General features: G+C 37.5%; 1 protein-coding gene across 1 annotated transcript; it reads right to left on the bottom strand.

Moving 5' to 3' along the window:
* Positions 1-294: 294 nt before the first annotated feature.
* On the bottom strand, positions 295-14,389 carry LOC126377900 (adapter molecule Crk). The gene is made up of 7 exons (XM_050025953.1): positions 13,927-14,389; positions 10,902-11,024; positions 9,935-10,187; positions 4,853-4,981; positions 3,767-3,868; positions 2,860-2,955; positions 295-2,283 (listed from the first exon to the last, which is right to left on the bottom strand). Exons 1-7 carry the CDS (start codon positions 13,974-13,976, stop codon positions 2,176-2,178), a joined length of 861 nt encoding a protein of 286 aa, XP_049881910.1. The 5' UTR covers positions 13,977-14,389; the 3' UTR covers positions 295-2,175.
* Positions 14,390-15,370: the final 981 nt, after the last annotated feature.

The raw sequence follows: 15,370 nt of genomic DNA, 5'->3' as shown, positions 1-15,370 counted from the left end.
CTAACTGGCATGAACCAATAGCTAAGACAAAGAATAGCTTTTGTTGTAAACAATTTACAACAAAGTTTTGTTGTAAACAATCTAATATTGCCAGATCTAAAAATTGCTTAATTAATTGCTTCTATGCTGTTCTGGGAGCAAATAAAAAAACATAGAACACGTTCAGCTGCTTGTCTTCCCGGGCATGTCGTAAAAACCGACAGAGGGATTGTGTCCTCTAATGTGATGGACTAATGTTATGGGCGACAGGCTGATCCCTTATCACCATAAGGTTCATCATGTCCAGCTTACGACATCGTATCAACAGTGGCTGCAAGTTGTCTTTGATTACTTGTGGCTCTGCCCACCCCATTAGGGATTACGGGCGTGAGTTTATGTATGTATGTAATTGAGCTAGAGTGACTTCAACACATCACGTTGGTCTAAGAGAATCCTTAGTGAAGCGTTGGTACATTGTTCATCTTGCGGTGGACGTACCTCTGACTATCCCAACTGAGATTATAGAGCCTATGTTAGTGATTTCTTGTTACTCTTTTTACCCAACTACCACATAAGGAGGGTAATAATTCTTCCCAGATCGTTTGTGAAATATTGGACTCAATTTAAAAGGACATATATGATCTATTTTCTGATATAATATGACAACTAGAAACACACTTTATTGAAATACATGAATTCTAAAACCTGACTATAAGAATATAATTTGTGTGCTGTTGCTCTTTGTACAATTATAAATTGAGTCTAGTTGTCAATATTAAATATCACATGATAAAGGACATGACACACCGTTTCGGTTCCATATTTTCGGCTGTACCGAAATAGTAAATAAATAAGAGGGCTAAGTCTTACGCAAGCAGACTTTAGTTTTAGCACCTTTTGCACAGATTTTTAAATAAAAGTGAGTAGTGAAATATGTATTACGTCATACTTAAGCATGATATAACATGCACGTATTACTATGTCAATTCAATAACAATTATAATGTAACATAGCCCAATAATCGGTGGGCAATAGCGACATCACAGTTATATGTAACAATTCGTCTAATACGTACGGCGTGTCTAACGCGCTTACAATTGTCTTTATGTCGCATCATAACATGATTGGCAGTTTACAAGACGGAAGCTGATCACTCACATGTATCTTCCAATAACCCAGCTTCATAGTAACTTTATATCCACCCATTTACAATCTGGAATTTACACCCAAATTCACTTTTTCACTGTTGTAACGAGCAGACACTGCATGGCAACCACGCCGCGCGCCGAGCGAATTATGTCGAGTTTCAAACAATAGAGTTTAAAACCCATAATACCGGGTTCTTACCGTGTCAATCAGGGATATGAGACTCCCTTAAAACGGCCTAATGTGGTTTATTAAAACGCGAGGACACAGTGAGTGCGATTTGTCGTAGTGTGTTTGGTGCGAGTTCAGATGGTTCCGAACATTCCGACATCAAATGTAGAAAAAAGCGGCAAAGAAAGAGGGTAGAGATATATTTTTGCCCTTAGAAAAAACAATATGGATCTACATACTCCACTCCAATTTCATCAGTCGTCCCGTGATCATGGCACTTGCAACAGTGTTGAAATATCGGGGGTCTCATATCCCTGGTTAACACGGTAAGAACCCGGTATTATGTGTTTTAATTATGATAATAACCGCGTAAACCTCAAATAATGAATAGACACAGCGACATGTGGATATGTTAGCTGGTATATACAACAGTGAAAACAGTATAAGAATGGTGTGATAAAGACTTAACTTGGATGTTAGGACTATAATAATAGTGCCAAAATCGTCTGACGAATTCACGTCATATCGTAATTTAATGCACTTCCACTTTACATTAATTATTTTTTAAGCTGTATATAAATAAATACCTTTTATATAGCCAATATATGCCATTTGTATGGCGTGTTAATACGATCAAAAGATATGGTAGATATGAATACTCGTAAATAAATATATGAAACTACCTCTCGGTATTGAATATACTTGTCGCTTTCTATCTCCTTAGTCCGAGTGAGTGGGAAAATATTGTTTGGATAGTTTTAAACGTACTGTTACGCTAAGCACTTGTATGGAACATTGTCACTCTTTCACTCACTGTTATAACTTCTCACTTCACTGCACCGGGCTATGCCCTGTCCGCCCGACTCGGGAAGGTATTGCTTAACTAGCCGTGTTGTCGTCTAGGAACTCCACATATGTGAATGGAAAGTGACCCACTTTTCCGTTCAGCTCGCCCTCCCATTGCCCGTTTATATTCATTTTTGTCACCTGAAAAATAAATGAGTTTTTTATTCAAATTAAATTCAATATTTCTTACTTGTCTATTTATTATAGTTACAATGTTAATAAAATAATAAATATATTTCTAAAATTACCATTTTTTGTTATTGTTTTTTTTTTGTTAATATTTCTTAATAATGTTAAAAAGCTCATTTTGAAAAAAAAATCTTTTTATTACACAATTGAGGTTCCTATAAGTTGTGGTAAAAAAACGATACTAAGAAACGGTCTAGCTTTAGAAAGTGGACAATAACCCGACAGAATTAAGTTGACAGCACACGTCAAACGGTTTGCATACCAGCGAGATACCTTTTTGATTCGCCCGAGTTATTCATTCACTTACTCATTCTTCCTATAAGAGCTGTCAATCATCCGTCCCTTTCCTTTTCGGCGGATAAGAAAATAACAAGTATAACTTAAAGTAAAATTAGGAGGTGTCTGCAGGAATCGGGGCCAATGTCTAATTATATTATTGTTTATATTGAAAGTTACACGGCTTATTGGCGCTTCTGCACTGTAAAGTCGCGAAATGTAAATATTAAATAAATCGGCACCAGTAATTACCTTAACAATGTCTCCTTCCTCGAGTCGCAGCGCAGTTTTATCATACGCATTAGGCACCCGCGTCTGTCTCACACGAGCTAGCGCCGGCAATGTGCGCTGAAAACATTTACACTTAATTTAAAAATACGAATCATTTCATTACATCACTCATTGAACAACAAACAAATGAAGCCAACTACTATTGTGGTGAGCACAGTCATAAGATTTATAGAGTATAGAAAAAAAATCAATTAGAGATAATTTCACTTTATACTATTTTATTACATAAAGTCAAACATTCATTCAGAGTCTTATGACTTCACAACTCTCTAGTGGCTTAAGAGATCTGCGAAATCAGGCCAAAATATTAAAAAAGAAATACGTGTCGTGATTCCTTATTAGTATGTAAGCTACGCCGGGTAAATTATTGTGGTAGCCCTAGACATCACACACACAGCTGCTCGTGTACAAAAACGAACCCGGAAGCTGTTACTTATTACATATAAAAACGAGGGCTTATATACAGGGTGTTAGTGACATCGTAACGAAAACTTTGAGAGGTGATTGAGACCATGATTCTGTATTGATATCAAGTGGAATTTTCCGTCGCAAAAGTATGGGACTGAAAAAAAAAACCAGAAAAATTTTCATGTATTTTGCGACTGAAAATTCTACTTGATATCAACTCAGAATCATGGTCTGAACCACCCCGCTCAGTATTCGTGACGCTCTCACTAACGCCAATACCTACTTGTATGGCTACCTGTATGTACTTGTACGGGGTGTTAGTGACATCGTAACGAATACTGAGAGGGATGATTCAGCTCATTATTCTGAGTTAATATCAAGTGGATTTTTTATCGCTATACACGATGACTACATATCAGTCTCCGGAGAGTGATGTGGGTGTGTGGAGTAAATCCCTCACCTGCATATTTGTGCGTTGCTTCTGTCCCTGCGGGCTCGGCGGATCCCCGAGCTGTGTCAGCGCCTCGTTAGGGGGATACGGGACGCCTTTGGGATCCAGTAGCTGTAAGGACAATCATACATCATAGTTTAGTGATAAGTATCAGAGTTCAGACTAACCTCAAAAGGTAAAACGGAACCCTTATAAGGTCACTTTGTTGTCTGCCCACCAGTCTGACAAGCCCTTTTTCAAGATGAAATTAACATCTAATATTTACCCTTGAAGCTATTGGCCCTTGAAGCTATAAAAATAAAGCTTCTAAACCAACGCAATCTAAAAATTCATTAATTATTTTCATACATTTCGTAGGGGAATCAAAACTTATGGGGTACTTCCCCTAGGCCTAGAATCATAAAATTCAGCAAAAAGGAAGGACTTACAAAATCGAAAATTTGTTATCCGTAACAAAAAAATATTCATTTTTACGATTACAAACATATTTGCAGTTGGTAAACTAATCGCGACCTATGTCGATGTATGGAGACAATAGTTTTTCAACGAGAATGTTAAACAAAGCCTTGGATTATCTTTGCTTCCCGTCTCAATAGGATAGTTTCCAACTAGTCAAATCAGTTCCTTTTTAATAAACGTCAAAACACAAAATTACTATGGAATTTGTATGAAAAAGCAACCTGTGGCGTCATTGAAAAACGAGACAAAATGTTGAACTTACATTTACTTTTTTTATTTATTTTTTCTTTTATTTACTTTTTTTATTTATCTACTTACATTTTACATGATTAAAATTCATAAATAAGTAAAACAGAAAAAGAAAACGATTTTTCTTACCTTCAGATCTGTTTTTATTTAGTAATAAGAATTTCATAATTGATTGACCTAGGAAACCACCTGATACTCAATAACTTTATTGCCATTCCGCAACGTAGACACAGTCGGGTCTGAATAAACGATACGAATCTACGTAGATGGACGTCAAACGGCTATTGGTCGAAGGCCTCGATATTATTCGCGCCGGTATCCGTGCAGAGCCTACAGGTGACATTACAAAATAAGAATCATTATAGTTTATGTGTCTCTAACACTAACCCTCTCAACATACGGCACGGGTATGGAGCCGGTGCGCCCCTGGCTGTTGCGCGCCGTCCACCACTGCTCCTCGTCGCGGTTGATCACCATCAGCCGCTCGCCGCGACGGAACGGTAGGTCGTCGGCGTCCTGTAACGTTACCATATTGAAGCGTGAATATAACCAAACAACTCACTGGAGGATAAAACATAACAATGCGTTTAGCTACAAGAACGCTCAACTAGACGAGCCGCAAGAGCCGCATGCGCCGTAGTCATCACATTTAGAGCAAAATGAGGATTTAATATAAAGATTTAAAAAATGTGGCGGCTTAGGCGCGTGAATTAAGGTGGAGACACGATACGTTTATTTAAGAGAACGTAGTGTAAATCTGACCTTCCTATCCGCGAAGGAAAAACCAGCCCAATACAGGTCAGTTACTTAGGTTAGAAGCACTTCTAAAACTAACCTAACTAATACAGGTTGGGCTGGTTTTACCTTCGAAACGCATTTCACGGGAATATGGGTTTCCTCACGATATTTTCCTTCACCACAGAGCATGGGATAATCATATAAGATCCAAACATGAATTGGAAAACAAATTGGAAAATCATTGGTTTAGGCTGGTGCTGGGTTTCGAACCTGCGACCTCACAGTGAGTCGAGCGTTCTTCCAGCTGAGCTACCACGGCCTCTGCAATTGCAACGAACGTCGAACTTATTTTAGTTGCACAGTTTTCCCATTTCATTATCCTCATTTATTATGGACGATGACCTAGTTAGTGTAACGGCCACCTTGACCATTAAACCTGAGGTGCTGAGTTTGATCCTAGCTGGGTAACTTTGAGGAAGTAATCTTCCCTTACCCAGGATATTGTCAAATCGGCAAAAGTAGTTCTGTATCCCCTCTGATCAACAAGTCGACGCCTGTGCTCAGCAACGCGACGTATATAGAATAGATGTAATCATAATATCACTTATTTCCCATTGGAGTAGTTTTCCACTCTCATCAAAGTGTCCTTAAAAACCGGACCTGTCAAATCTTTAGGTTAGATAAACGGACCCTGTGAAGAACGGGATAATGCTAGGGAGATGATAATGATGATCAAAGTCTCCATGCCTGATCACCGATTAGTACTACTGGTCTGGCCTATCTGAGACTGTAATACCTGTATTACTCAGAGAATGCCCTACAAACCCGAGAAATGCGTTTCGGTTGTAAGTGACCTAATTATCGAGTTGGTTTTCCCTTCGGGTTGGTAAGACTGACAGGCAGTCGCTTCTGTAAAAAATCGGACTTATTAAATGTATAGTTTAGGTAAGCGAACCCTATACGGGACAATGCTAGGGGATAATGACTCAGAGAATGCCCTAAAAACACACTAAATCATACACAGAGCAATAGTTCCGTTTGTACTAATTTTCCTCCGCATTAATGTAGACAGTTTCCCGTGTTATTCTTATACTTCGAGCACATGGTTGAAATTCGATATCAAATGTTAGTCATCGCCATAGTACGGAATTTACAACCATAGCGCAGTTATTTTTGGCCTGTCGCTGGGATGATAATGCCTATAGGATGGCCAACAGATATTGAATTCTGGTACGTTCAACCTGTCTTCAGGAACAACATGACATAACATCACGCCTGTATTCTCAAAGGGGTAGGCAAAGGCAAAGGAGCTATATTTAACACGTTGACAGACCAGTGATCCATATACGGGTCATGACGGACTAGCTCCATACATCCGTGACCCATGCATGGGTCACTAAGAAATCGGTATTGTAAAGTGTTTAGAATACATTTATTATTATTTACGTTTTTATTTAAAACAGGACGTATACAAATTTGAGGCGAAGGACAGGAGTCCTAGTACGGCTTTGAAATAGACTACTCTGGGCGCCATCCCACTCGCATCAGACTGAGAACTGCGGGGCGGAAGGCAAGAGGGAAACCACTGCCCTATTTTTCCCAAAAAGGTGGCATGGAGGATTCTACATCGACAAGAGCGCGGCTCTTAAATTAGTGATGACGATACAAATTTAAGTAATATGCGGGACTCACAAGGAAGTCAAAACATTTTGTATGGGGACTGTCAACGTGTTAAGTCCCATGTAGGGGGCGAACCGATTGCCATTAACCGGGTACAAAACTATATGATTTATCATACTCATAAAGTCGAATTCGGTGGTTTAGAGCCCGAACGTAAGTCCCGCGTTCTCCGAACAGGGCTATCAAGGAGCCAGGAACAATATAGATTATATATGTCATAGAATAAACAACAATACGTATAGAAGGGACAGTCTCCGTTTAATCTACCTGAGATAGTACTAAATACCTAGAAGACTTTTAACAAGTGTTCTTATTTATCCTTTACAATACAATACAAATACACTTTATTGCACCAAACCCTATGCTATCCTTTATATATTATTCTTTTTTTTTATACCTAACCGTGCCTATATAGGGAGGTAGTTGTAGTAATTAATAAATACATATTAGTTGCAAGACATCGGGGTCGATCCGAACAAAAATACTACTGCAATAATAACTAAGATAAATAAACGGATTGTAATTTAAAAAAAAAATATTTGACAACCTAGCCAAATGAGATAACGAAACGTTAAAACGAAAATTGTCTATGGAATTTGTATGGAAATACTGTCCTGTGACGTCACCAGTAAAAATTCGTACTTACTGTTACTTAATTTATAATTAAATTTCGAAAATAAATCAAAAAGAAAAATGTGATGGATTTATGATCATGTCATGTTACACTGGCTTATATTTTTAGATTAGCATTTTACAATTAATCTGTGACCCAGTCAAATAAGGCAGTATTTTAGTACGAACCTTAGTTATCACACTTCAAAATAATTTTGCATCGTTTGTAAATCATATAAGTAAGCAAAGGAATGGGAAAAGCCCATACAAATAGAGGTGTACATACATCATTATACTATCAACAACATTATGGTAACGATAACAGGTCACAAGGAGAAACCCAACGCGTTGAACAACCAACAATTCAATCAACCAATGACTCAGCAGGTTCAAAGATTACACTTCCAATACATTTACAATCTTGGGTCATATTCAGAAATCAGAATCATTTATTCAACGTAATTATCTAAATATATAAAAGGAGAAACTGACTGACTGACATATCAACGCACAGCCGAAACGGCTAAACGTAGGCACTTGAAATTTGGAAGGGACGTAGCTTAGGTACCGTAGAGGTGCACTAACAAAGGAATTCCCGGAAATCCCATAGGAACGGGAATTAGCGGGAAAATCCTTTTTTATGAAAAATCTAAACTGCTTAAGTTAGACGCTTGAAATTTGGCATGCAGGTGCCATAGTAAACTTAAAGCTTAGTCGCAACAGGATATTGCAAAATTCCTACGGGAACGGGAGTTAGCGGGTAAAAACATTTGTATGAAAAAATCTAAACTGCATAAGTTAGATGGTTGAAATTTGACATGCACTCCCCCACACACAAAGATCTCTTTTTTATAACACGCCACGCGGACGAAGTCGCGGGCAAAAGCTAGTCATGGATAAACTTGTTGAAGGTCAATGTAACATTTTTGAATTTACGTCATTTCGCAAGGTGTTATGGCTGAGGAGAAGAAATGACAAGAAACTGCAACAGCAACACATCTTTTAAAAACCAATGGTACACATTACAAGTTATTTAATAACTAGAGGAACACATTCAATACCAGACATTTATTGCTTACTTCTTCTACTTCTGTCGTGTGGGTTGTGAGGTGGGATGACCAATCTCATCTACCCTGGTGTCAGGGTTATTATTGACCCGCCTCACGCCCCTGACGTGACTCAAGTAACGACTACGTTTTATTTGAATAAACGTTTTCTCTCTCTCTCTCTCTCTCTCTACGTAATTAGTAACCGGGACCAACGGCTTAACGTGCCTTCCGATCATGACGGATTACTTACTTATTGGTAGACTTATTGAAAAATGGCACCGTCAAATAGAGGCATTATAACTGCGCTCAAAACAAATCTTTTCTTACAAAAATATGGTATTTTAGGTGGTAACAATAAATAATACTAAAGTACACCATATTTGGCCATAACAAAGGCATGCTGTTATACGAGGCGCCTAGTTTCGTTCTTATGTGCGCGTTGCGTTTCCATAGTTATCTCAGTTACTTAAGATTTAAATTAGATTAAACCGTACGACACTTCAGGACTTTCAAGTACGAAATACTTAAATAAATATTACTTAAATATTTTATTTTTACTTATATGTACCAATGTGTGTATCTATAGTATGTGTATAAGTAATATATTATATTACTTGTAGTAATATATATATTATATATATATATATATATATATATATATAAATATTTAATATATATTTAGTATATATGATTGTGTATGTATATTATTATATAAAATGTGTCTATTGTTTTATTTTACGTATTTGCGCGCTTCACTGCAGCTTTACAAATGTACCATACCCTTTGCCGAAGGTTGTCTGGAAGAGCTCTTAGCGATAAGGCCGCCTTTGCCCACCTTAGAATAAGTTTGTCCTGTAAATGTTTTGTGAATTTGTGTGCAATTAAGTGTTTTATTATTATTATTAAATACTTAAGTAGCAGTATACTTGAAGTATCAGAATTGACGCGGGAATATTTTGTTACATCTAGCGTGCACGAAAAAGTTCTAAGTCTATGTTAACAATATTAGTATTGACGTAATTAATTGCTTTCCTTATGACATTTGTCCTGTATGACTCAACTTGATTGCATATAACAATCGTTTGAAACTTAGACCAGATAGAGAGTTCTGAGCCCTGTGTTACAGTATTTTCTTGCAGCTTCTTTTCCCCGGCTATACAGGTTGTGAGAAGTTGCAGTAGTTTTAGGAGGATGAGACGTTCGTTATGTAAAAATTGACGATTCAAATTGTAACTATGTTACCTACTGAATAAAGATATTTTTGAATTTGAATTTGGACATTCAATACGAAAATCTCGTTTTTATTATGAGATGCTTAACTCGTAGTGAGGATTGTCCATCATGATTGTCCATAATAGTCCATCATGTGACTTATTTTTTTTTAACTTACGTTGCCAAAGAAGTCAAACTTGGCGACGACGACCTCGAGCACAGTGTGGGGGTGCGCGGGGGGCGGCGCGGCGGTGGCGGCGGAGGCCTGCGGAAGCGGCCGCACCAGCGGCGTGGTGTCCAGGTAGTGCAGCCGGTAGAACGCCAGGAGCGCCGGCATGTCCGCGAACAACTGGTCCCCGATGCGGTACCGCGTCGTGCCGTCAGCTGACACTACTCGGTTGATTATGTAGTGGGACACTCTGTCGTCTTCTCTGTTGGAGAGAAAGTTAAGTCCATTAAATATAAAACAAGTCAACGAATCAGCTATAGAGTATGAGAGATTCTACGGTTCAAAAGCGTGGCTCTAAGAGACCTCCCACACTAGCGCCTCTCGACGGCTGGTCGGCTGCCGAACGCCAAGCGTGCGCGGCGCTGGCGCCGCGGCGACGACGTCGCGTAGATGTTGCGCGGACGCTGGCACGTCGACGGCGCTTGAAAGAGGCTAGTGTGGGAGGTGTCTTAAAAAAAAGGATAAAACTAATGTACAATTTAGATTTTTATTTCATAAATTAGGTACATATTTAGTGTATCCTTTACGACACTATTTTATTATTTAATTCTTCTTGTCGTTTCAATGGCATTCAGATTTTTTGATTGATGGAGGGTTACGTATTCAAATGTCTAAAGTTAAAAAACCTAACTTCAAATCAACTAAGATTAAAATACCTACAGAACACAACACCCGCGCCTACGATGAGAAGAACTTTGTATTTGTCGGTTAGGTATAGATATTTAAACATTAGGTGCTTAGGTTTTAGGTACTTTGACATTTAAATACGTAACCTTGATGGAGAGATACTTTACAATACAGCCGTAACACATTAGTGCTAAAAAGACATCTGGAAAAGCCAGTGTGCTGACACCTGTCAAATTGATCAAACTATATATAGCGGAGTATAGAGCAACGAATCAAGCAGCATCCATACCTGACACACAGCACGTAGTCCCCGGGGATTGTCTTGGAGTCCCGCACGAGGAACACGCCGCTCTCTGTCTCGTTGAGAAGCAGCTTAGTAGCCTCCGCGCGGGACAAGTCGCGGAAGTACCAGCTACAAACAAATATTACTATTAATACTATCGTATGGGTTGTGAGGTGGTATACCAACCTTATCGACCCTGGCGTCAGGGATATCATTGCCGGCAAAGGCCCCTGACATGGCTGATGTAACGTCTACTTACATCAATAAGTAATAACCAGAACCAACAGCTTAACGTGCTTTCCAAAGCACGGATCGTCTTACTTTCGGACAATCAGGTGATCGGCCTGCAATGTCCTAACCAAACTAGGGATCACGATGTGATTTAAATATTGTGGACTCTTGTTACAGCGGCATTAACCCTAAAGTCTCGGTTCGAATGAAATGGTAACAGACAGACAGCTGGGATACCATTCGCATTTGTTATATACTCATATTTGTATGATTTACTTTTTTTATACTTAACTGCGGGTTGGTGGCGGTGTTTTTACGGCTAATAGCCCTCCGAAACACGGAATCATCTTATTTTTAGACAATCAAGTGATTCAAGCCCTTACCAAACAAAGGGCAGTCTCACAAAGTGATTTCGACAATATCCCCATTGGGAATCGTGAACCTAACGCTCAAATCACTAGACCACTGAGGCAACCTGCAGTGGAGCAGCGTGGTGGAGTATGCTCCATACCTCCTCCCGTTGATTTAGGGGAGGCCTGTGTCCAACAGTGGGACGTATATAGGCTGTTTATATTATGTTATACATAACTACTTCTACTACTACTTAACAGTAATTAAGCCAAGTCAGTGAGTAGAAACCTAGTTTGAAAACTCAGATTGTCTCCTAGCTTTGTGTGAGTTTGATTTTCCTGATGTTTACTGTGGCATTCTCTAATAATAAATACTTTGTTTCTTTGAAGCTTGCAACCAACAAAGTAACAGTATGGTGGGCTTCACTCTCAATAAACTTAATAATGCAAACCTTTTAGAGAAGTCATAACTTGTTTTCTAATACTGAATAAGTTGTGTCCTTGAACATTATTAGTTGCTCAGCAACTAGTATTTAATGTTTGCCATAGACAGTTGAGCAGTATCATGTCACCACCTCAAAATAAAGTAACTGATTTACATACATAAGTGCTATGCAAACAATACATTATAACAATTTGTATTCTATTACAAGCACAAATTATTTGGACTGTAGGAATTATAGTGTTACATACAATATCCAAACTAATATTATTAATGCAAAAGTAAATGTCTGTCTGTTACATTTTCATGTTTAAAAAAACCGAAACGATTTAGATGATAGGAATGGTGATAGTTACCTAGTTGGATCGGTGCCTAAGGTAGAAAATAGGATAGTTTTTTATCGCGGAAATCAGGCAAAAGTGTCGCGCGCGATAACCAAAGCCCACGCAGACGGAAAACTAGTAGGTATATATATTTTGTTTACTTGAAGCAGCAGTGTGTAGCAAGATTTACGTCTTTCAAAACGTACATAATATTGGCAGTATGATGGTTACTTTTCACTAAACAATTCATCACATTTATATTACAGACAACCATTGTTTTTATCTACACTAAAATTGGCTAGATTTGTTTATTGATAACTTATTACACTGCTTCCTTTAACAGACATTGAAGCATTTATTTAGTCATTTATATTTTGAAAAACATGCTGACAATGAACAGTGTTCAATGCTGGGTGTGTGTACTGCTTAATGTTTCGTTTACGGTTTGTTTATTTCAAGCGGCAGTTAACCTGTCTTCGGGATCTGGGACAGTCATAAAACACAAACCATTTACTTAGAATGCCTGACTGACATTAACTGCTACAAGGGAAGAGTATTCAATTGTTTACTTTAAAATTAGTTTCACTGCAACACATCCTTTTTATTTCTGAGACATATAAGGATATGTTCTAAATAACTACTACATTATATTATAATACCACTAAACAATACAATTTATAGCATTTTTTAATCTCCCTAATATACCTATAAAATATAAATAAATAGGTATATCAATTTAGTTTTATTTATTGCATTTTTAGCATTAATTTTAAGGTTTATTACAGTTTTTTAGTGAGGTTGTATACAACCTTATTAGAATGTAACATTTATTATAAAAAAGCAAATTACAATTGACACTTGTAACTAAAAGATTAAACTAAATCTAATGACCTATAACAAAAATATTTAGTTGTTCCCCATTTTTACATTATCAACTTTCCTCGCAAATAGCTTAATAATATGATGTTTTTCCTTAGAATAACAGTGGCTAAATGATAGCATTATCAATGATTACTTTAAAAGGAATGGGGAAGGAAGGTTATATACCACAACAATTAGTTCAATATTTTAAGGTTTATGTCTTGTAATGAATATTAGTATTATTTTATTAATTCAATAACAATTATCGTTATAAAGCTGGGGGTCTATGGTAAGCTATAAATCAGTGGATATACTAGGATTACTAGGGTCTGCCTGATAAATGTTCATTTGTGTTTGTGATCACACTTGGGGTACTCTATGATAATCATAGCAGCAGGTAGGAGTGACATAGATGATAAAACATAATATGATAAATCACTTTGATTTAACCATAGGTATTAGAGAGATATCATGGAAAATAATTAGTTGCCTTCAAATTGTATGATTCTGGGGTTAGCTAGAAAGAGTAGCAATTAGATTTACATGATAAACAAATAATTTATGCTCTGTTCATGTTTAATTTGTGAAGAATGCACATCTCATACATAAAGTCAATAATTATATTATTATCAACTGCTATTATGACCTTAGCAACCATTAGTGTCCCCAATTGAAATTATGTGTGAAGTAGGTGAAAAGTTTTAGATATTCACGAAACATCTATTAAATCCTTAATGATAATGATCATTTAATTATGGGATACAGGTGGGAAAGCGGTTGGTTAGAAACTACGAATATAATCATGTTAAGCGTCGTATCCTTACCTAGACCGGTCGTTCTGGTCAAACGACACCGCAATCGCTGGATTTGCCATCCCGAAATCTGGGCAATAACCGATCAAAACTTTACCGAGGTCCCGACATCCCTGCCGGAAATGGATATATACTCAGTCCATCACTCATAAACAACTTCCAACAAAGACCTCAGCGCCCCAACACGGTCATATGATGTTCCACAAGGTTTCTAGCACATTAAAACAACAGTCCCACGGTCACAATTCGCGATAATTACAATTTGTTGACATGTATTTTTTTCTGATAGTGTCATCATCACCCATCAATTTCACCGAGTTAAATCACATGTTTCCATCGTTTCGCAGCGCTGAGTAAGCGCTATGTAAAACTGACGTATCTTCAATGAACTAAATGCGAAACTCTAAATAAAAATCTATCTAAAATTATCACTGAATCAAAAATAATTCCACGGAGCCACACACGCGAAGTTTAGTATGAGAATATCATAGACAAAATTTCTGTTTTTTTTTTCTATTTTTGACGCAAGCCTCATGCGTTTCGGATACACAGTATTTTATACTACATATAAGTTAAAGCAAGATAGAAGAATCAACTAGCCTCAGAACAATAACTAAAGCATAGAAGGAAGGCTAAAATAGCAACAGAACTCTATAATTCTGCTCTACTTTATCTTACGGAACCGGCGTAATGTTAGACAAAGACGCATATACAAAAATTGTTTCGTAATTTCGTAGGTTGTCACAAGTTTTTCATTGCCTAGTGTTGGGTTTCACTTTACTAATATGTCGATAAAATTAAATTTACTTACAATTAATGTCGATAAATTTTTTTTACAAGATTTCTTTTTGTAGGATGCAATTATCTTCTTCTTGATGAAAGGAGACTCTGTCTCTGATAGGTAAGTATCTAACCATTTTTGGATTATATTGTCTGGTTTATATTAGTTTGGAGCTGCAGCTCACATTCAGGAAGGAAAGAAAATAGCCAACTGTTATCGTTTCATCGGTAAGTATTTTGTAATATTCGAATTTATTTATGATGTCATCCGCCGTGCACTGGTGTCGATCGACGTGCCGTGCAAATTGGAACCGCCGGGTCTAAGCCGCACAGACGGTAAGAGGCCCGATGGGCTCACGCCATAGACATAGAAAAGAGTATGGACTGGAAATACCTACAGAAAAAACGTGCCACTCTGTAAACATAAAATGGCGGTCTTTACTAGGGCTACAAGCTGTTTCAATACTAGGATTACCATACTCGTACCTACTAGATATAGCATTATACTTAAAAAAAATACGGCATACAAGTATTCATAAGAGAACAGAAAGGGAAAGTAAAAGGTAGGTAGGTGGTGTACTGTATCTTTCGTGTAAAACTTGTAAGTATTGTATGTTGTGTGCAATAAAGTATATTTGTATTTGTAAAGGAAGGTTTAGTCAAGATTTATCTAAGT

This window comes from Pectinophora gossypiella, chromosome 24 (genome assembly GCF_024362695.1).
Source record: "Pectinophora gossypiella chromosome 24, ilPecGoss1.1, whole genome shotgun sequence".
Lineage (NCBI taxonomy): Eukaryota > Metazoa > Arthropoda > Insecta > Lepidoptera > Gelechiidae > Pectinophora > Pectinophora gossypiella.
The sequence above is the reverse complement of the archived record's forward strand: the minus strand, read 5'-3'. Positions and strand labels throughout refer to the sequence as shown.

Excerpts from the sequence above, each read along its gene's own strand:
- LOC126377900 (XM_050025953.1), bottom strand. The coding sequence starts at position 13,976 with ATGGCAAATCCAGCGATTGCGGTGTCGTTTGACCAGAACGACCGGTCT. Across the intron at positions 10,188-10,901 it reads GACTACGTGCTGTGTGTCAG|AGAAGACGACAGAGTGTCCC; the intron begins GTATGGATGCTG and ends TCTCTCCAACAG. Across the intron at positions 3,869-4,852 it reads CCGTGCCGTATGTTGAGAGG|CTACTGGATCCCAAAGGCGT; the intron begins GTTAGTGTTAGA and ends TTGTCCTTACAG.